The sequence below is a fragment of the Plectropomus leopardus genome, chromosome 7 (genome assembly GCF_026936395.1).
Source record: "Plectropomus leopardus strain MGB_pleo_1.0 chromosome 7, ASM2693639v1, whole genome shotgun sequence".
Classification (NCBI taxonomy): Eukaryota; Metazoa; Chordata; class Actinopteri; order Perciformes; family Serranidae; genus Plectropomus; species Plectropomus leopardus.
In genome coordinates, this window is record NC_142182.1 from 31,336,620 (window position 1) to 31,360,442 (window position 23,823).

General features: G+C 39.0%; 1 protein-coding gene across 4 annotated transcripts in view; it reads right to left on the bottom strand.

The window, feature by feature from the left end:
* Positions 1-23,823, bottom strand: part of ano3 (anoctamin 3) — a 56,446-nt gene that overhangs the window by 11,379 nt on the left and 21,244 nt on the right. For 2 of the 4 annotated variants that reach the window (XM_042495387.2, XM_042495390.2), the window contains exons 2-13: positions 22,377-22,583; positions 17,639-17,769; positions 17,332-17,487; positions 17,144-17,244; positions 15,519-15,563; positions 10,924-11,058; positions 10,261-10,367; positions 8,076-8,131; positions 7,867-7,988; positions 4,644-4,778; positions 4,433-4,529; positions 2,715-2,775 (exon numbers count right to left, since the gene is read on the bottom strand). In XM_042495387.2, coding sequence (XP_042351321.2) covers positions 2,715-2,775; positions 4,433-4,529; positions 4,644-4,778; positions 7,867-7,988; positions 8,076-8,131; positions 10,261-10,367; positions 10,924-11,058; positions 15,519-15,563; positions 17,144-17,244; positions 17,332-17,487; positions 17,639-17,769; positions 22,377-22,583 — 1,353 coding nt within the window. The remainder of the gene's footprint in view (positions 1-2,714; positions 2,776-4,432; positions 4,530-4,643; positions 4,779-7,866; positions 7,989-8,075; positions 8,132-10,260; positions 10,368-10,923; positions 11,059-15,518; positions 15,564-17,143; positions 17,245-17,331; positions 17,488-17,638; positions 17,770-22,376; positions 22,584-23,823) is intronic. The other 2 variants (XM_042495388.2, XM_088080490.1) reach the window with 2 other exon arrangements.

Here is a 23,823-nt window from a genome sequence, read left to right on the forward strand (position 1 = left end):
TTGTCAGTTTTCATTAGACATACATTTTTTACACATGTGGGATTTTGTAGCGGTGGAACGAACGTCTGATGATAACTGACATGAGTGCTGGATCAGTGCTGTGCAGCCTTAAAACAGCTCCTTCATACATCTGAACATGTTACATGTGTTTGGAGCTGAAACATTTGGTGGACTAAACTACTAACAGAAAATGGTTGTGAATTATTTCAACGGTATACAAGGCAGGTTTATAAATCACTTTCCCTCTCATTTACTGTATGTCTTTTTTTCTGGGCTGTGTCTGTGATTTCCATTGCCTCCTGTTGGATGTCTACTGCGTATGGTCTGGCACCTGGTCGCTAGGGCTGGGCATCTCTAAAAATTAAGATACTAATACCTTAACCAGTACCCTTAAAGTGATACCAATACTAATAGATTACTTCATTTGATCCCTTTTTTCCTTCTCCATTAGATACCCATCATGTAAATGGGAGCACTCAGTTGCGTAAAATGCCACCAGATGCCACAGGCATGACGTATAGACATATTTTCACACATTTGGTGGCATCTTGGCACGGTGAACTGCCAACTCTATCAAATATGCTGCACTTGATGTCACCTCGCCACAGACTGTGTGGGTTGTAGCTGTTGCAGTTGTAGGCCAATCACTCGCAGCATTATATCAAAGAATGCTTGTGATGATTGGCTGCAAGCAAAGCAATACAGATATAAGATATAATTTTTCTTTTCCTTTTTCTTTTTCTGATCTCCAAAAGGATCAAATGCAGGTATTGCTTGACTGGAGAAGTTTTGATACCAGTCCAAACTGGATTATTTAGGTTTTATTAATTTTTATTTAACCCATATTTAACCAGGTAAGTCCCGTAAGATCAACAATCTCTTTTTCAAAGGAGACCTATCCTCAGAGGACACCTGGCCCTGTTGGTCTCTAAAATTAAATAAAGTTTTATTAAGTTCCAACCTCACTGCTTGCTGTGCCCAGGAACGTCCCAAACATAGCAAAGTAACAAGACATAAAGAAAATACCAGCAGAGGGCAGAGTCTCTACAGACAAATACAGCAACTCATACTTCAAGTGGGTCATAAATGATGATTGGGAACAGATTACTTATATATGAATCAGTACATTGTTTGTTTTTAGGAAAATCCTGCATAGTATACCTTCAATAACTGAGTTGTTTTTTCAAGAAAAAACTGCCCAAAAAAATCCTCAGGGCCAGCTACTCAGCTATATGAAGTGGCTGCATTTCTTTGTCCTGTTTGATAGTAGTGGGGGTTTTAGACTGTTGGTCACAAAAAAAGCACCGGGGGCTTTTGGACAGTTTTTACCATTTTGTGACATTTTTAGATCAAGCCATTAATCAAGAAAAGAACCTGCAGATTAAATAGTACTGGGGAATATATTGATATTATATCAATACCATGATCTGAGACTGAATATCTTCTTACATGTTGGATACAATTTTTTTAAGTGTTGTCTTTTCATGGTTTAAAAGGCTGCTTTAGAGTAAAGTGATATAATTTTCTGTTTTATCTGTTTTATTATTTGCCTTTATCCTTTATATCTACATAACTGATTATTTTATTCATAAAAAATCTCATTGTGAAAATATTTTGTGAAAGCACCAACAGTCAACCCTACAATATAGATACAAGTAAATGGTCAAAAATATTGTGATATTTGATTTTCTCCATATTGGTTATTCCTAAAATGAATTAATGCGGATTGTTGGTTGCATCCCCACACATAGTTTTGTTTGTTAATACAGTTAAAGTAAAACTAAATGAGAGAAGAAGATACATTTGGGACACACAAAGGCACTGTGGCCTTAAAAAGCACCAGAATATGAATCTTCAGTCAGAACAACTCTGACTGCTGTTAAAGATGTTGAAGTTTAATATAGCTTGACCCACTTTTGTTTTAAGAGAGAGAAAAGCAGCCTTCTCAGATGCCTACGTTCGGTCCCTTGGGCAAACCAATTTTTCATCTCTAGCTCGCTCACACACAGCAGACCTAGAGTGCACTCACTCAGCGCTGCAGTACTGTTACTTTGGTCCACATTGCCAAAAGCCTTCATGCAGGATTCCGAGCTGCAGACCTCAGTCGGCGAGGCTGGCTGGACCTCCCTTGGCTCTCCTTGGCCTTCATTTAGCCCAAACACAGAACATGATGTGCCAAGAGTTCCCTCTGGGTACAGGTGATTATTTACCACGCTGGCAGATAGGTTGATCTAGGCCAGATGCCGCTCACACGTTACATTATGAAGATATTAAAGCTGGGGGAACCATAACCGCCTTTTACTGCTATTATGGTGCAGCTCTGCAACCTAGACAGCCGAATGATACCGTCTCCCCTTGGAGAAATGTTTAATTATCCGACTAATTACATCAGGACGGCTCTGGGAGTATAAGTGCAGATGCTCAATCCTAGAAACCTGACCACTATTTATTCACTGACAAATGTATTACAGAGCGAGGATCTTCTGTTTGCACTGCAGTGTGTTTACCGTACTGAATTCTCGGTTGAGAAGCTTAATGTCTTTGGAAGAGCTGAGAGCAGAGTGGAAGCATGAGCATTGACACACTATTGTATAAATAGATTTGGATTCCAGAGGGGTTTGTATCAAGCGAGGCACGTCGCTGATGTAATACAACAAGTGTTCACAAAACCAGGAAAAGGGAAAAACAGTAGACAAAAAACAGCCTCCACTTACCCCAAATAGCCATGAAGATAGCAAAGAACACAGTGCCGCCATTATCAAACAGATGGGTCACCTAGAAACACAAGCACATGAAGGGCTGCTCTGAAAAAGTGCTTCCTCAAATGGTGCCATGAAACACAAGTATGACTTTGATGTATTTTCATATTCAGCAGCTTCAAATTCATGCCAGGGCTTTGTGATCAACATTTTACTTCAAAGTTTCGTGCCTCACATGAGATATTTGTTATAGGAATAGTTTGACATTATTAGAAATCAGCTTTCTTGCAGAGAGTTATAAAAAAAGACTTATAGCACTCTCATATCGACCAGTATGCATACTTCAAAAGAGAGCCATCAGGATAGTAATAATGTGGGATATAGGGAGCACACAAACACAGTTTTTAAAGTCACATGCATTCATAGATCTGTTCAAATTTAAAACTGCAATTATTATCATTTTTAGATCAAGAATTAATTCACTTCTGGGCAAGATTCAAAAAATGTTTTGTGACGGGGGGTGGGGTGTTATAATTTAAGAGAACTTAATTGAAAAAAACAATATATTCATACAACTAAAAAGCGTCTGTGTATTTCTGTGTATAGGGTCGACTTATGGAATGGGTTGGGTCACCTAAATCTATTTTAAAAAACACCATTTACAGTGGACATACAGTACATTGTTGTGTGCACAGTAGTAGTAGTTACATTGCTGCCCTCTAGCTCAATACTGTACCAATTTCAAAAACTGCTGTCTCCATAGAGAATCCGATTAATGAATTCTAAAACCCGCAAATCTGTACATCTAGTTACCTCATCTCAAAGTCAGTGGGTTTTTTTTAACGGGTGAAGACTTTCACACATTCTTTTACGACGTGAAATACATCAGTGAATACCCCTACTGTGAACTTTAAAGTGTTTATGTGTCTTACAAAAGGTGGTTGCTAACAGGTGGCTAAATGAGTGGCTACAGAACATTATAATGCCAAACTGCGCAGAGCACGGCTATACAGCCTTGTAGCAGTGGCGATGCGACAGTAGTGCAGTTCCTTATAGCCTAATTTTAGCTTTTCACTTCTGGTGATTGCATTTAAGCTGACTGATCCCATAGGTTTTTTGATGAGGGAGCCAGGGTGAAGTTAGCTTCCAGGTTGGCCAACAGAAAAATGTCATCCGTGGGGCACAAACATAGACACAAATATGTGAAAATATGGTCCAGGTTGTAAAATACCAAACTTACCCCTGAATGCCTACAAAAACTAGGTGTAAAATTGATACATTGTGGTTTTTAACCTTGCACAAAGAAAGGCCAGCTGTTGGACCCTTGTTTCCAGCTAATTTAAGATGATCGTTTGCTGGCTGTAGCTGCATATTTAATGGGAAAATGTGAGTGGTGTTGATCACCTCACTTAACTCTTGGCAAGCATAGAAAGTATGCTTGAGAGTATTTTCAAACACATCTAACAAAACCTTTGAAATACTGATTTTTGTTTCAATAACTTTGATAAAAAAAGGAATGAAATGGGTTTTGAATACATCAGTATTTCAATATAATCCATTTATAGCTCCAAGATCTCTGTGATCATGATGTACACTGATTCAACTGAGACAACTTGACAACTTTCTAGTTTATGTGGTGATGAAAGTTTTAGGACTTAAAAATGTTTGTAAGGAGAAATACAGACATGCTGAAATACTGTAAAGATACAGATTAATTCCAGAGCTGCACTGACCTTGGCGTAGACACAGCTGTCACTCAGCGTCCATGGCTCACAGGTCTCCTCACACATGGCACACATGATGGTGGTGTTGGCTTCACAAATCTCTTTACTGATGACACAACAAACCCGGGAAATGTCAGTAACAATCAAGAATGTGCATTTGTTTAAATTCTACATTGTATATCAATATATCTTACACAGTATGCAGGTTGTGTGAACTGACCTGACTTGGCTGGAGTCCATAGTGAAGAGGCCATAGAGGAAGACAAAAACACCGACCAGGGCGGCAGGGATCAGCATGCCAGTGTACCAGCCCAACCATGCAAAGTAAAGACCGATTTTCTCACCAAAGTAACGCCTGGGAGAGAGAAGGAGAGACAGCCTGGTCAAAATCCACCATTAAATTGTGCTGACTGGTAATCAAACCTGTACATTAATATTACGTTAGAGTTGAGGGTGTAGTTAGTGTACTGTAGTAGCTTAATTGATAGGACGGCTTCTGGGCTGAAAGGTCACACAGAGTATAACACTGTGGTGGGAATCAATAACTGTATCTGCCTCCTAACCACAGCTGTCAGGGTGTCCTTGAGCAAAACACAAATCTCGGGACAGCTTCAGTAAAGCAGCTCAGTGACTATTAGCTGCATCAGGTAACTCCCAAGTGTGTATGCAACACTCTATTAACAGTGAGAAAAAATAGGGCTGTAAAAAAAAAAAAGAAAAAAAGGAGAGTCAACAAATCTTATTACATGCACACTAGCATCCCAGCCATGGTCTCTGGTTTCTGGATGAAAACTGATACAGACTAGCTATCTGTAAACCAAGATACAGAAGTGAAAAATGTGAAAAAAAATTTCCTAAACTCGATAGAGAGACCATTCATAGATAAGACAACCACATGGAAATAATTATTATAATAATAACAATAATAACCTTGTATAGCACCTGTTATACAAGAAATGCAATACATGAAAGCGCTTTACATGCGAGAGTACTAAAATTTAAAACCCAACAATTATATATACACACACACACACACACACACACACACACACACACACACACATATATGTATATGTACACATATATGTATATGTATGTATTCGTCCATTCTGATACATTTATATAGGTAGTTTTCCATTATGATAGATATTTGCACCTGACAGAAAGACCTACTCCAACCGACAGAATGATCTACTCATCATTTAATCACGTTTACACAGGTAGTAGTCTATTCTGTTAGATGTTTGTACCTGACAATATATATATATATATACATACACACACACACACACACACACACACACATACATATATAAACACATTAAATAAATAAAATCATTATACAGCACATGCATACCATAACTCCAGAGGTGAAAAACAAATAAAGGAAATAGAAATATAACAGATGCATTAAACAACAAAGGTCAAAACAGTAAAAGCACATAAAAAGTACAAAATACATTTTTAAGAAAAACAACCATAATATGCAATAAAAATAAATAGAAGGTGGGATTAGTTAAAAACAATAGCAAAGAAAGAAAAATCTAAGCAATAAATGAAATACCTGAAAACTAAAGTTACTCATCAGAATAATGAAAAACCAAAAACAAAACATGAATCCTTCAATAATTGCTTTTTAAGCCACTTGCTGCTCACGGAAACAAGTTGCGAACGAGTATAATGTTGATTCGTCGAAATTATTACTTATTTCAGGGTTCCCACACCTTCTTAAACATCAAAGTCAAGTACTTTTAAAGGACTTTCGAGATCCAATTCCTTCATATTCAAGGACCCAATACAGCATAGTTATTTAAGGTTCATAGTTAAACAAGTTAAATCAATGTTAATGACTTAAACACTGAGGATTTATATAGTGAGAACGAGCTCTTCAGAAGCTCATAGACAACAAGTAAAAAGAGAGAGAGGCTTGCATGTGTGAACACTGTCAAAAGCACTTCAGTTTCTATTCTTGCAAAAAATTTATATAAAATCAAGCACTTTCAATGACGGAACACTATTTATGTCTTTTTTCATAAACTTTCAAGGCATTGATTTTCTTCAGTCAAATTCACAAACATTTAAGATTTCAAGGACATGTCACTGACACGCAGGCACTCTGGTTTTTACACATCCAGCAGACATGTCGCAACATTATGAGACATCAGAAGTCGTGTTTCTGTCCAGCTGGTAAATGTATGTCCAATAGTCATTTTTCTTTAAGCTCTGTATTTGGTCTCTACTATCTCCTGAGGGAAAAACCTCTACTACCTCTCTACCTCTACTGCTCTACTATGTTCACCAGCTAGGCTTTAACTGTGTCTGTCTGGAGTCTGACACTGAGCAGGCGGCGCACAGTGGGTTTCTAAAGCTTTTACACTGAAAACAGCTGCCTGCTGCAGCCAAAAATAATGCTTTGAGTGCTCTATAAAGCCAAGGGGAGCTGCTGATTTGGGTGATAATTCTCTTTAGGTTTATCACTACAACCGACCCTGTTACATGTGGCTTTCACATTGTCATTTGATTGTTAAAATAAATATATCAGTTGTAGGTGCTTTAACTCCGATATAGAAAAGTCATAAAGCAGACCTTCTTATTGATTTGTAACACTTCCACAACTAACACAACTGGAGATGTTAAAGGGATAGCTACCTTGATAAAAACAGTTTGATAAAATCTCTAATTGTTGATACATTTATACAATTTCAACAGTCATTTAACCTTGATTAGCAACACATGGAAGAAGTTTGCCTAAAGGGCTTGCAGAAAGCCATTTCAAGACGACCCCTCCGCCCCCCCAACCCTTTTTTTTCCTTTTTTTAAACCGTAAACATAATTTTTGTCCTAACCCCTTCTGGAGGAAATCTCAAGGCAAACTTTTCCCAACAGCATCTTAGATTGAGGAAACAGTGAGTCTGGCTCTGTCAAAAGCTAAACAATCTGCCCACAATCAGAAAAAGTGTGGTTTTAGAGGGAGTTATACAGTGGTTTTTGTTCCAGTTTCCAGTCTTAATGCAAAGCTAAGCTCATTGCCTCCTGGATCAAGCTCTCTTCGCACAGAAGAGTGGTATTGATCTGCTCACCTACAGTAATTCTTGGCAAGAGACTGAATAAGTGTATTTCCCCAAATGTCACAGCATTTCTTGTCACTCTTAAGAGAATGCAGTGCTAAAACACAACAGTGCCAAGACAGCCATGAACTAAAATGCATTCACACTTTCCTCAATTCCCCAATAGTTAAACTCTCAAAATATCCGACACATTGAGATGTCAAGGAGAGATTTCAAAAAAGCCTGTCACCTGACTGTGATCAGAGATAAACGGCTGGTTTTACATTATGTCTTATTTAAACAACACATCCTGAATGTGATCACAAACAGAACAATACTCAAAAACCAGGACAGTACAGCTCATATCAAAATAGTAAATGATGCTGTGTTGATTACCTAATGAGGTCCAGAGGTTGGTATTTGTACCAGATCCCCCAGCGGGCCCAGCGCTCATACAGAAGATGCCTGTGGTTCTGGGCACCGTGTGTCTTAATTGGGTGTCTGCTCTTGTAACCACCCTGATGAGAAAAAGAGTAAGAAAATTCTCATTATAGGGGGAAATTTACATTTTGTGAGATTTTCGATGCAAATAAAAACCTTCTTACCTCATGAGGAGGAAACGCAGCCTCATATGTGTTGTTGCCCAATAACCGGTTGATACCTGCAGTAGAATAAACAATGCAATTTCAAAGGATGCTGATAGACTAGCTGGAAAAGCACAGAGAAATCACATTAAAAATTCAGTACCAGTCCAATTGTGAGAGGGGTTCCAATGACAGATTCATTTAAACCCACTCTTCTACAGTTATAACATTTCACTGCATTATCTAACTGACAAGCTGCATTAAACAAGCACATTAGAGGCCTAAAACACTCATGTTAGAATTTCAAATAGCTGCAAACACTTGAAAACAACCTTTGTTATTTTTCTGGACCATAATTACTGAGTAAAATCACTCAGTTACAATAACCTGCATGTCTTGTACTGAGTGAAGCAGTGATGAATAAATATGTCATGTTTCACAGGACAATAGTGCGTTCATTTGCATTGTCATCCCCTGACTAAAACTGTAGATAGTGGGAGCAGGAGCAGGGAGGGGCGGATTTGAAAAGGATTTTCCACTCTTATGGCAGAGCTGATCTTATTTGCTGGAAAGTAGAGTGGTCAACAGTATTAAAATATTAATGTGAAATCCGTTCCAGCCCTTCAAGGCCAACCATTAATCAGCAAAACATGTCGGCGGCAGTCAGACAAGATAGTAGATGTGGGAGTGGACGTGCAGCTTGGTAACTGCCAAAACCTCGCAAAAATACAAGCCAGAAGTAGAGGAGGGATCAGCCACAAGTTGGACGACACTGACAGCTAAGCAGCAGCCCACATTTTAATCATCCCACAGCAACACCACAAACAAAGGCATAATTCTCCCCAATACCTTACTGTCGTTCTGTGAAGCCAAATTAACAACAAAATTTAGACAGACAGTCTCTTTCACTGGAGCCCCTGATGGTTTTTATAGTGACACAAACCAACCGGCAGAAAAAGACAGAGACACGTATAAAGACAGAATTGTTTTGTCTTTTGTTCCTTTGCCAGTAATTGGAATTAATTATTTTGTCCTAATTATATAAAGTCTAATACTAAAGTTTCTATTAAATAGAGTGCTGCAGGGATGACATTTTTTTTTCTTTGTGGGCCAACTTGGAAGTTAGTGTCCCCCCTGGTTCCACTGACAAAAAGCCTTAGGGAGTTTTCCAAGATTTTGGATTACTGCAGAAAATAATCCCTGTGGTAAACAAACATTTATGACACTTGCACATTAGGTTCAGCAGGATAATTCTCACCAATGAACACAGCTTGTATGATTTGTGCAGTGTAAATGGACTTGCCAGAATTGAAAAGCTAACATTAGGCTCTAAACAAACAACACCATGGTCGCATGACTTCAACGTCGCCACCACAACGTGGCTGTGGCTGCAGCCTCATTCCATGCTGCAATCGTTTGGTTTTGTGTAACTTGTGTGACTTAGTAGTGGCCCTATAGTGCAATCTCTGTGCAAAAAGGGCTTATATTGAGGCTGGACGTGGCAATAATCCAATATACCCATTGATTACCCTAATCCTAACCTTAACCTGTTAACATAACACTTCATAGCTAGCTAAATGCTAATTTAGGATTATCTTCAGAGCCTCCGCTTTTGGACCAAGGAGTGAAGGGCGATCGTGGACTGATGGTGGGTGAGTCATGTAGCTGGTGGGCGGGTCACAGAGCTGCTCCAGCCGCAGCTACCCACTCACTGTAAAGCCATGTTCACTGTGATGATGTTCTGCAGTCTCATTTAGCCATTTGTTGCAACCGGCTATTTAAAGACACGGAAAAGCTTCAGAATTCACAGTGGGGTATTTACTGACGCATTTTATGTTGTAGAACAAAACATTAATTCTATTAAGTTTGTGTTAACTACAATCCTTATTTCGGGCATCTAACCAAAAACCCATTCAAAGAAACCCACTGACTTTGAGACAAAGGAACTGGACTTGCAAAAATGACTAATTTCCATGATTTTGGAATCAGTCCTGCAGTGTAATATAAAGCTGTAAAAACCAACAAAAAGATATATAGTCTGCCCTTTTCTCAGTGAACACATTGTCCTAAATAGGTCACTATGATGGATACTGATCATTACTGTGTACAATATGTGAGCATGGGAATCCCCCGACACTAACGTGACACTACTAGAAATATTGTTCGTGAGGAGCAAAAAGGGCAAGCAGTGAGCGCGGTGCCTTACCCATCTTTGATTTTCCATCCTCATATTTGGTGCGCTGCAGCACATGATGGACTATTCTGCTTCTGGTGGAATTGGAGAAGAAGGTCTCTTTATTGTTGATAGTGAAGCTGTGAGGAAAACAACAGCATATTCAGTTATTCATCGTTTAACAATATATCAATATCACTGAGACCCAGTCTCTAATGAGAGCTGAGCCAATAACGATGCAGAGCTCATTAAAACTCAATTTGAGGTGGAAAGTTTGTGCTCATTCTAGCATTGTTTTTTTAAGAGACCATGAAGCCTGACAAGTGGGGGAAAAGTGGAAATAATTTGCTGTCTTTCATCAAAGTTTCATCAAAATGAAAGTGAAAAAACCCAGGAAGGAATGGGGGAGAAATCTAATCATTTCATGCACATCTGCTGCTGTATTTCGATATCTTATTCATGATCAGCTTGTCTTTATCATTTTGAGTTCTGGCTCCAAAGCTATAAAATATAAAAGACTGCTGGTTTCTAAATTCTTCATCTAGAGCTCAGATATGAAGATATGATGGATGAGTGGAAATTTAGGGATAAATATCATCTAACACTGCTGGTACAGACAGTGCCATGATATGACAGTCTCATCATGTGTGTGACTTTCTGTGGAGGTATGGACGAGTGTGAACAGGTCGTCCTTACTGATGCATGCGTGCTCTGCTGAAGGGGGCCGTGTAGCAGTCGGTTTCCTCCAGGTCAGGCAAGGCCTCTTTGTCCAGCTTCATGGGATTTCTGGGAAGCCAGCTTTTTATCTGACGACATCTCAGATGAAACCTGCTGCACGGACGCACGGAGAAAGCAGGATTAACAGCACAGATTAACATGGAGATTGTTTTCCTTGATGTGGAACAGTGGCGCCTAACCTTTTTTTTCCCTAACACAACCCTGACAAGCTCTCCCCACGTCACATCCACTGATATCACGTTTACACACACACATGCACGTGTACACGCACGCATTGCAGGCATCACGCTGCAGACTAGCATTTTACATTTTCATGTTGCTCATGACTCATGAGCCAGGAAGTCACTGATCCAGGATAACAGCTGTCCGAATCCAACTCAAAGGATCATTCTATATTTTTGTAATACAGTCATTATTTAACAACCTGCTGAAGTTCAAAAGCATGCATTGATTTTCTGAAATTTATCTCCTTTTATTGTTAATGTCTGTCTTTCCATCCCTCCTCTCCAGCCTTTTTCCATCCATCCACCAGATGCCCTTGGATTTTTCCTCCTTTCCAACAAAAAAACTGGCATCCTCAACTCAAATGTTTTTAGAGTGAAATGGGTGCCAACTTAGTAATCACAAAATTAGCAAATGAAGTCACCAGCACTGGCAAATAAGTATGTAAAGCTTTAATGGATACACAAGTGAAAACAGAGACCTTTCACCCCGAGGCTTTTTTCTCAGCCTTTTCCGGCTTTCCCCTTCACCCGACTGCCCATTCACCTACACACATTCATTTATCTGTGGTGTCCCGCCCTTATCAAATCACTTGCTGCCACGTATTAATTTTATATTTTTGGAGCTGGACCACTCATTAGGAGCGCTGTTGTGAGCACGTAAGGTGCAGTTAAATAAAAGTTAATTGCACTCTGCTTAAAAGTTTGCATTCATAGTCCTCTGCAGCGGCGACTCATGTCATTGATCTGAATTGATTGATCAATTCTCCTGCCCACGACTCATATTTTACAAACTGCTGCTGAGGAAAAACATGTCCAAATTTTCAGATGGGATATGAAGTGTCACTCAGTGTCAACTCCATAAACAGCTCTAAACAATTATAACAGTGCTGACAGAGTTAACAGTGTAAAGCAGGGGAGGGAACCAGAGGATGGCCACTACACCTCTGCAAGGACGATCATGATATCAGCGGTAACTGCAGTATAAGTGCAGTACAAAGCAACAGCGATGGGCCAGCCAGTGGGATACAAAAATTGCACTTACTTGCATGTGAGGCAGGACAGGCTTACCACAACAAACGTGAGAGAAGCTTGGATTACAGCACAGAGTGTGATTTAATTATCTGCTGAGTATGCCATTACTCCACTATACCTTTACACAAAGGTTTATTGCTACATCAGTGCTCAGACTGTCGCATACAGAACCTTTAAAAGATCACCAAACTTATTACAACTCATCTGCAGGGAACATGAACATCTGTACCAAATTTCATGGCAGTCCATCCAGTAGAGACATTGATTTTAAAAAACACAACCTCATGGTGGTACTAGATGAGAAGTCAGAGGATCACCAACATCATTATGGATTCATTCCAGTAGACACCTTCAATATGTGTACAAAATTTCATGGCAGTCCATTAACTGGTTGTGGACATATTGCCACCTGGTCCAACTGACAGACCAACATTGACATTCCTGGAGCCATCGCTGCTAGCGTGGCTCAACATTAATATCTGCCAACTGCTTCTCCAGATTTGATGAAGGGTGCTTTGTCTAATTTGTCAGGCTCTGCTGTGATATTGACTAAATGAATATAAATGGGAATTCTGGGTGAAAACACACTGTGTGCAGAGATTATTTTATTAATGTTGTGGTGGAGGGGATACGGACTATACAGAAAGTAATGATATCAACCCTGGAAGCTGTCCCCACCTGCACACAGTCCATTTGTTCAGCTTTACAGGGACGTGAGTTAGTGACACACCGTTCGTAAACACATAAAGCCCATTTACTACTTGGGTAGATTTTTCTTTTAGTGAAAGACTGCAGGAACTCTGAGGAAATCATAACGGTCCTCATTGTTCACAATGACTAAGATCACTCTTTGTTCGCAGTTGGACAGGTGGGCGGGTGATTGTTGTCTGCGCTATCTATGTCTGCTGTGTGTGTGTGTGTGTCCTCCGAGCACGACCATTAAAATGCAGATATGAATCTGTATGAAAAGGTGAAATAATTATAGTTATCAATATTAATATCATTATTATCCATGTGAACTCCTTCAACTCTGAGACATTACAGACTACAGTATGTGTTTCCGTGATGTATTTATGATTGCTTATTTATAAAGTATAGAATCTGCAGGATGAAGTATCATAAAACATTAAAACACATTCATAAGCTCTGTTCACAACAGATCCACACCATGTTTGCAGTTTAATGGATAAGAAACCAAGCGTGGCTCATGACCACTAATATCCCACTTCTGCTGCCTGCTCAAAGCTTCAAAAGGGCTCATTCAGAGCTTAGACATAAATGTCTTCCATCATTGGTGTGACGTCTGTTCACCCAAAGAAATAAATAAATAAAATAAAACACATTTTTCCTCTTACCTGTAGTGCTATTTTTCAGTCTAGACTGTTTTGGTGTTGATTGCAGAGTGGTGGAGTTGTCAGCCACAGAGATATCTGTCTTTTCTTCAATATAATGGAACTAGATGGCACTTAGCTTGTGGTGCTCAAAGCACCCAAAAAAATACATTTGTAAAAATCAACACCAATGTCTCTTTTCAGAAACCAAATCCTCTATCTCCAGTGCACAAAACTTTCTGCAGTCTTTGGGACCATAGACAGACCTTGTTGTGAGCAGTTTCATGTAGGAACTATTTCCTCTCTACCAAACTGCACCTGCCATCCATATTACCATGAACTACCAAGGAAGTGGCTTCTCTCGTGCAGCCCAGTTGCCAGAGGAAAATGTTTCCATTGTCAAGTTTCTGCAAACAAAATTATCAATGTAATGTATCCATGATTTGCAAAAGAATGCATTGCAAACATTCTGGCAACTGGGTTGGTTCATCACAGTGCAAGTAGTTATCATCAATGGCATCCTACTTGGCTAAGCTGTGACACTATAGTAGCAGTAGATGCTTCTTTCTGCACAGTGATATAGTGTTGTTTGTTAGAAAGACAATAGTTCTTAGGGGTTGGCACTTTGAGAACCACAAGCCCAGTGCCATCTAATTTTTATTACATCCAGGAGAAGTCAGACATCTATACGGCCGATATCTCAGCCACTCAGCAACTCACACCAACCTAAAACAATCGAGATGATAAATTGCACTACAGGTAAAAGGAAGAATATGTGTTTTTGATTTTGGGGTGAACTGTCCTTTTACAGCCCCTAAAAATGTGCTTGCAAATGTGATGTATTTCTCTATAACATGAAATAAATAAGTAAATAACTAAATAAGCAACACATTCTTAGATGTCTTATTTTAGGAGTTTAACAGTCAAAAACTCAACTAATCTGCCTTATTAGAAATGTGATGTGTGATTTGACAACTGTCACCAGATGTTAGTTCAAATGTTGCTCAGTCCTGATTGGTGCATCAAAGTATGTGACATCACCTTTTCCCAACCAAGTCCTGCCCACCACAAAGCAGTAAGAAGAGCACAAGCAAAAAAAATCCAAATAATATCCAAAAACTGCTCAAAGTTTGACAGAAAATGTCAAGATAATGAAAATAGCATCACTCATTATAAGATCTTAACTGAAAAAATATTGGAAAAAAAGGATTTAAAGGCCTCTACAAGAGGGTTTTTGTAGACTTCATATAATTAAAATACACAGTATGTTGACAAAAGGTCTTCAACACAAAAGATGTTGCTATAATCTTATTTCAGTGATTTGTTGTTGGACTGTTTCTATCTGCATTTGAGTGAGATGGAAATTTGGAGTCCTGTGCAGAGCCTGGACAACGCTTGAACATCACATCAAAGTGCGAGTGCATCTCTCTAAAAATAGTATGCTAATCAGCCTGTGCAGCTCTGTGTATTTGCAAGTATTTTGTCGAAAAGCACCGTCGACCATTATAACCTTAATAATGTGCTTGATGTGCAGGACGCTGTGCTTTCTGAGTTTAACCAATCACATTAATTTAAACAAACATATCAGTGCAACAGTCAATTGCACTGACATGCACCGATTTTTAAACGACCTCCAGGCCATTTCAGCTACTTATCAGCGCTGCTCACAGGGGATGAGTTTCCAATTTAAAAATCTAACACTAGGCATTATAAATAAAGGGTTGATTAATCCTGGATGAATTAATACTCACTCAGTGGTTGGGTTAAAAAGGAAAATGATGCTTTGATTCACACGTTCCTCACCAAGGGTGACTTCGGAGTTAAAACACCATTCAAAGCTCACATTACTGCTAATGCCTCGCAGCTGTGCCGCTCACAAATTTCATTAGAATCAGTGAAGAAAGCACCTTCTTCCCCTCAGAGAGCAAAAGGGGAAAAAATAATCCTATACCTTAAATCTACTTACCTGCCCAAGGTTTTGCTCTTCAAGTCCGTAAAGTAACACTTTTTCCTTCAAGAATAAAAGAGAAAAACAAATAAGAGAGACTGATTTAAGTTGCCAGCCAGTGAAAAGTTGCCTTAAAGGGGACCTATTACTTGTATTTAAGGTTTCTACTAGAACATATTTATATGATTAAATGTTAAAAAAAAACCTCTATTTTCCTTATACTGTCTGTGCTAGTACACCTGCATTCAACCTCTGTCAACCGCCTGTCTGAAATGCTCCACTTAGTGCCCATTTCTTAAGTCCCTTCTCCTGAAAAAGCCCAGTCTGCTGTGATTGGTCAGTGTTTCCCATTCTTCCTTATCTCTGTGTCTCTGCACCATTATTGCAACTGGAAAATAAGACAGAAAAACAGCGTCACATACACAGGGAAAAAAAAATCACAAATAAAAGCTTCTAAACACAACCCGACATGCTCCTGCAGAAATCTCATCTGAAATCAGTGAAAAATTATCAACATTAGCAACCAAGACTACACGTTTCCCTGACATTGGCATGTAGCTACATATAGCAGTGTACTTGAAGCCAGGAAAAGACTGAAATGGAGAATAGTGACACTGTCTACCATGAAAAATCACCTTTAAAAGGCTCTGAACCCAACTGGACATGTTCCAGCAGGAGTCTGGTCTGATCTGATCTCAGGACAGAGAAATACAACTAAGATTACAGAGTTCCTTCATGTTAGCATGTAGCTCCATGTATCAGTGTAGTTGCAGCCGGTGAATGCATGTAACAGAGAATAATGGCACTTTCTCTTGTCAGAAATCAACAATATAAGCTCCTGAACACAACTGGACATGTTCCAGCAGGAAATCGGTGAAAAATTAAAATTAAATAATCATACTGTAGCCACAGTAGAAAAAACACAGTGTCAGAAACGGTCTGAAACCTAAGATTTTATGCTCACAAGGATTATTTTTTACATACATTTACCTCACTATTCCAGAATTTGTCCACCTTTAACCCTTTGAAACCTGAGAAAAGTTGCAGGATTTCTTTCAGGACATGAGCCGAAGGCAATGGGCAACAAAAGAGGTAATGACCCAATAAATGGCAACAAACAAGTAAAAAAGTACAAGAAAATTACTTGAAAATTAGCACAAAAAAAACCCCAAATAAAATGTGTTTTTAAAAAAAGGAAATGATCTAGAAAAGGTGCTTTAAAAATTATCATTATTCTGGGATAACTTTTTTAATATGTTACAAATTACAAATACAGTTTTTCCATAGCTTTTTTTTTTCCTAAGCTTTCCTAAGCTTTTTTCCCTAAACATTTTCTCCATTTTGCTTTTTAAACTTTTTAAAAATAGTTTTCTGAATCTAATAATTTCTTGCAATTCATGGAACATTTCTCACCAAGTTGCTCACTGCCTTTTTTCCCCCCACAAATGTGCTCAAATGAGTTCAAAGGTTTAAATACTTGTGAAAGGGGGCGGAAAGCAGCACAAGAAAAGTGACATCACTCCAGGTTTGAAAAGGGTTAACATAAACAGCCTCAATTGCAACACTATATATAAGACAAAAAGTAGGGAAAAGCAAAATAGGTCCCCTTTAAGGCTAAATGTTTTACTTCTAACCACAGTTACCTGAAAGGCATTCGAATGTTCATCTGCTCTGCATATTTGCAAAGCGTATCCCAGGGAGCATGGACCTTCACAAACATGATGTCGTTGTTCGTCAAGGAGGGCTTTCAGATCAAAGAGAAATACAGGAGTGTGAGAGCCGAGCTGAGAAATAAAGTAAATAAAAGTATTTTTAAACAAATAATTTTTACCTCCTTCTCCAGCATCAGACCCTCAGCGCGCAAGTTCTTCTCAAAGGTGCACCTCTTTTCCACCTGTGGACTGGACTTCTTGTAAACCAGGATGTAGTCGATACGCTTTTTCCCATCTCGGAAAAACAGCCCAGAGGAATGAGCTGGATTCTTTCCCTGTGGTGACAAAGTTTGATATATGAATTTCAAATGCAGCAATGCTAATCACTGGGCTAATAATACTTGAAGCTTCTCAGTGGGTCAGTGTCAAATCACTACAGTGTGACATTGTGAACATTCATGGCATTGCTTTGTGGAAACTTTGTACCTGAAGCGAGTCTGTGCGGGCCTCTAGTCTAGCACGGGTGACAGGCTTTTGCAGCAGAAATGACTCGTCTGCTCTGGTTTGACACGTAGTCACCTCTGACTCCTCCACGTACTGATCCTTTGCATCCTCTGCTGCACACAGACACAGCACGATCAATGAGATGCTTATTAAACTGGTGACACACTACATGAAGTATCCTATCTGCATAAAGTCTTTTGTTGTTGTTCGAGTCAATATTTTCCTTAATCCAACTGCCAAAATGAAAATGAAATTAGATCTGAGCTAATTCCAAGTTATTTGAATGTGGGCGCCAGCTTGAGAGCAACACCTTGATGCAATTTAACAGATCCACCGATGTTGAAAGACAGCCAATCGTGCTTCCTTCCTTCCTGAATCTTTACACATCCCACTGATGTGCACAAACAAATTAAGGTCTTGTTAAACCCACACTGTGAGGCTCGACAAACAATCCTGACTGCACCAAGAAATCCTCTTTTGGAAGCTTAGTGTTTTGAAAACTGATCCGATTGCCTTACTTTGCCACAAATAAGAGAAAGTACGTGTAACTGACGAGTGATAACTCTTTTATTTATTTGAGGGCTTTTTGGTATGCACTAATTTTTTGTTTTTTGTTTTTAAATGACGATTCAATATGAAATGCATACTCCAAGTAATTAATACGGCTATTCTCCATGTGCCATTTTTCTTCATGTATTGTATTACTGTTACTGTATTTTTAGGATCTTAGAGTAATTTTGAATGCTTTTGAAGTTTTAGATTAGAGTCAAATTGCTGGATAAAATTGATATTTGTAAATTTATATGTTTTATAATGTCTTGGCCCCTATTTACACACTCTGAATAGCTTTTCAGGGTGTCCCATTTCACAAGTCTAATTTTACTTGAACTCGTGTTTGTACTTATATTTTTTATTGACTCTGTGAATAAACTATGAGGAAGGAAGTAGATTTAGTTGGTACAGCAATCCATCTGTCTGTCTAATTTCATAATACATGCACTGTAATGGAATGACATGGACATAGTTCACACCCTATAGCTACAGAGAGATGTATTATTTCACAGCACAGCATGATATGTGTGTGACAGCTTGGTTCATTTCTCCAGTCAGATGTGTCGACATCACCACCAGATCAGCTCAGTGTGACTACAATCAGACTGTCTTTATACTGCGGTGCTGAAATCGACATAATTCCAACAAACTCAATGACTAACGTTTTTCTATTACTGCAAAGATATGTGGAATGGAGTTTTGTAGAGGACAAAGAAAGGAAGTTGCTGCGGTTCATTTGCTCTTTTTTCTTAGCGCTTCATTTAAATTACGGAAGCGCCAAGACTTAACAGCTTCATTAAGCAACTGAAGTTAAATTAGAGTCTCTAGACAATAATGTGTTTTAGTCGGTGTTAACACATTAACAGGCCTTGGACAGAAGGAGTTTAGTTTTAAGGCAAAATCACTGACTGTAACCATTTCTTCTCTCTGTATTTCAATCAGCATCTTCACTTATCAAGGCTGAGATTGAGAGAAAACTGTCCAATCTTTTGTCTATTTTCACAACTAAGCAGAGTAATAATCTTTGGAATCACTACATCTCTGCAGAACAAGGAGAGGTTGCCATCTGCTTTCTGTTGATTTCCTTATAATAAAGTGGAAGAATAAATCTATAAACCAACAATCCAAAACATGAAAAGAATGACTTGAACCAATCCAGTTTGTGCAGCTAATATCAAAAGTGCATTGGTGAGGTCTGGAAAGTTTGGGGGAACTGATTGCAAAGATATGTCCTGTTTTCAGACATCAGTGTGAATTTCCTTCACAATGAAAGCCAGTATAGCCAATCAATTTGTATTTGGTGATTAGCATCATCTATGCTGAAAAATGACTCAGATCTGTAGGCAACATGGGGTGCTGCAAAGAATACAAAAGCAGTTCGAATTTACGCTGCTGGATCATGCTGCGTTTCTACACAGCAAGGAGTTGTGCAATGTGAATCTAGTGAAGCGTTCAAGTTTAAAGGGATAGTTCATTCAAAGATCAGAAACACTTTTTTTACTCTTAGCTGCACCTGTACTGTCTAGACTGTTTTGATGTGAGTTGTGGAGTGTTGGCGATATGGGACAGACATAATGGAGCTAGATTGCACTTGGCTTGTAGTGGTCAAAGTGCCTATTTTTTCTGCGCAAGTGCACCAGACAACCGAATCACTATGCAGATGGAAGCCTGCATCTACTCATGGACGAGAGGCTCATTCTCGTGACAGAACAAAATGTGGACCGTAATGGCGTCTTCCTCAGCTGAGCTGCAACATTAGTTAGCTCAATGTTGCTAGGTGAGCCCGCAGAAGATGCTTGCTTCGTTCAGCGCAGTGATACGGTTAATAGGTGTAGTTCAGTAGAAAGAAAATAGTTCAGATGTAAAACTGCTCACAACAAGGTCAGTGGATTACCTTGAGTAACCGGGTCATGATTTCTGAAGAGAGACATCCCTTCTGAGCTTTTTCAAATGTAATTTTTTAGCCCTTTAAGCAAGACAAGCCGAGTGCCATTTAGTTAGATTATACTAAAGAGAAGACAGACATCTCTAGGGCTGATATCTCCAACACTCATCAACTCACACCAAAAAATCTAGATTGATAAATAGCACTACAGGTAAGAGGCGAAATATGTATTTTTGATTTTGTGTTGCACAGTCCCTTTAAGGTGCCACGTTAAATAATTGAAAACATAATTGTAGGTTGTAGTAAAACTAGTAGAATAACAAGAAAATTAAACATGTGTCACATGTTGAGTTAACTCTCCAGCAGCATTGCATCCAGCTTAAATCTCTCAAACACATCTGCCCGCATACACAGATTGGTTTGTCTTCACTCTCTCCGTCTGTCTGCACCCTCCTCAGGCCAACAGGAAACAGACCTTTTTTTTCCCCCTCAGATGTCTATTTTCAGCACAACGACAAAGAGTTGCTTGTCACCAAAATAGCAACACCTAACCTTGTGCTGCCTCATCTGCATGAAACTGCACCTCTGCTCCCACTTTTGCACACTGCACTCAGCAGCAAAATACCAAAGGGTCAAGCAAAGGGCGTCTCAAGGTCATGAAATACCCTCATGTTGAAGTGTTGCATTCAGCTAGTCTTTGTGCTGTAACAGGGCCCTCGCTGTCAATAGCGTCTGAAATATTCCCTCAGATGTTAATAAGACTGAATAATTTTCCTTCTCCCAGCATGTATTTGCATTTTTACCAGTTTCATCAGCTTTTTTTTTATCTCATTGCATCTGAAAGTGCAACAGACACATCTGCTGCTGCATGAACACAATCTGCACAATCAATATCCTGAACGCACCTTAAATGTCACCAACAAATCTGTGCAGCAACCAAGTGCTGTTGAGCTTAACATATAATGCAGCCAGTGCAGAGTATGGAGAGAATGATCTTACACAAATACAGACAAAAATGGCAGTCACCTGCAACAATACATATGATAGAAAGAAATAACTTGACAGAACAACAGTAATAGTTTGCATCGCAGACATGATGTGGATTTGCTGTGAAAGGCTTCCCTGTAGGAATCTAAATACACTAGAAAAATAACCAAGTCAAGGGTCTTCAATTTGGCCAAGGACCCCTTCGCCAAAAGAGAGGCAGGGACCCCCTACTGTATATATTGTGTAAAACTGTATATATATTAACTACTTATATTAACTATAACTATATATTAAACTTGGAAGATGGAGGTTGTCAGGCAGAGGGTCATATCACCTTCCATCTTGACCTGCATTTGCTTTTTAGGCAGGTGAAAGAGGGCATTTTTCTTTTTTCCCAGAGGGAAATATTTGTTGGATTTATGTCAATGTGTATTTTCAAACACATTTTAACTTTTGTAAAGGGAAAAAAAACACATTAAAAAAATTAACTGTGCCACCCTGGCAGTAACTGTGAGGACCCCCTGTTGAAGACCCAGGACTTAAACACATCATGAAAAAGAAGAAGCTAGTTCATATCAAATTCAGTGCTATTTAGCATTTAGCTCTGCCAGGAAATATAGAAAACTGCAAAAAACTTTTATTTATAAAATTAAACATTTCAAAAATAAAGTAAAATAAATTATAATAAAATAAAATGAAATAAAACAAAATAAAATAAAGGTATATGAGATATGGCAACACTGCTAACCAGCATAACATCAAATAAAAAACTTCTTTGACACAGAATTTCAATGGCAAATCAATCATTGTATTTTCTCCCTGCTTGGCGACTTGATATGCTAGGGAACTGAGCAAAATTGTACATATTATATATTTTTCACTGTACATATTTTCACATTCATGTTTTTCCTTTGTGTGTGTGCTGTTGTTCTGATTTATGGTGTCTGTTGCCTGTTTGTTTTCTCTTTCTCTGAGCTTCAACTGAGCTACCATGCTGTACCAAAACAATTACCAACAACTATGTTTTGTACAATTATATTAAATTATTTTATTCCCAAATTAAAATGACTTTTTTTTTTTTTTTTTTACCAAATTTGTTACTTTGACTAACAGTGCAGATACATCCAAGGTAAAGTTTAAAACCAAAACATAGTGATGAACTGATGTAGCCACTCTCTCATGACTGAAGCACCTCATCCACTGATGGGTTTATGAAGACGTTAGTTAAAGTCATGTCGTGTGAACTAAAAGAAATTCACACAACATGACTTTCAGAGTACTTCTGAGCGGACTGACCTGTCTGTGGGGGCAGGAGGCTGCAGGAGGTGCTGATGCTCTGAGTCAGACCCTCAACCTCTGGTTTGGGCTCTGGGCTCAGAGGCACAGACAGGAAGTGGTTGAGGTTGATTGGATGAGTCTGACTCTGGGCCAGGCAGGGCAGGCTGCGGCGAGACGGCTTCAGGCTTTTCTCCTTCAGGATCTCGCTGATGCTGGTGTGCATGCCTGAGGATGAGAGGGACAGGGGAAGAGTGGAGGTCATTTCAATAGTCACTTTAAACAATTTTTGAAAATATAGAAGGAAATAAGAGGAAAATAAAAAATGTCTTCACCTGAATTATCTGCAATGTATACATTTTTGCATATTTATATATTTATATCATGCATGCTTGCTTACATTAGTAAATATTGATTTAAGTTAGAGACACTTGAGTTAAAACGATAATTCACCTGAAAACGAAAAGTCAGAGTTTTACAGGAAAAAGGCGTTGCACTCATCCCCCAAACAATTGAAGCAGTTTAAATCCAACAAAAGGGACTTGTTGCTTTCTACCAACTCTAAAAGTCTCTCTCTGTGTGTGAGGAAGGCTTCGGGTAGCTTGTAAAGACTGGCGTGCAGATACAGTGAGCTCTTGTTGGTCTCGAGCGAGTGCGCATAGATGAACGACCCTTCCACACTAGGAGGCTACAACAAGGCTGAAAACATTGTGCCAGTGATGTTTTTCAAAGCAACTTGGCACGTCAGGGCTACAGGACAGTTGTATTACTGCAGATGAGACATTTTGTGGTTTAATTATGTATATTTTTAACATTTGAATCCTGGTCATCCTTTGCTTAAACTGTTTGGGAGATGAGTGCAACGCCTTTTCCCTGTGAAACTCTGTCAGTGTTTTGTGGACTATTAAACTCTTCATTGGCATAAGGGTAAGCAGATAATGACTGAATTTTCATTTTTGGGTGAACTATCTCTTTAAGGCATGGATTAGCCTTTGACACATACATGACATTTAATCTTACCAGTCAGGAATATAATAAAAACGTATTACTTAAGAAGTGGGGTGGTGCTGCGACCTACAGCAGTAAATGGCATCATACCATGAAGGGTATCAACAGAGTATTCAGGAGGAGTTATCAGGCTACACTTTACATCTGCTTGAGTATAACTGGACATTTCTAGTCAGCTGAAGGCCAAACACACACATACAATGTTCCCTCAGAATGGTGTGTGCAATGGGCCTTAAGGTACTTCTCTTGTCTGGGGGATGTGTCACAGATGTTACCCAATCAGCAGCAACATTTATATAAACCCAACCATATTAGAAGGCAGTGTCCTTGCATTCACAACATGTTCAGCTCACCACTTTTTCCATTTAACCATTTTGCTATGTCTTATCAAGGCTCTGATGAATGAGCCAGTGAGAAGGAAGCATAAAAGGGTCACTCCACTCCACAAGTTCATTTGAAG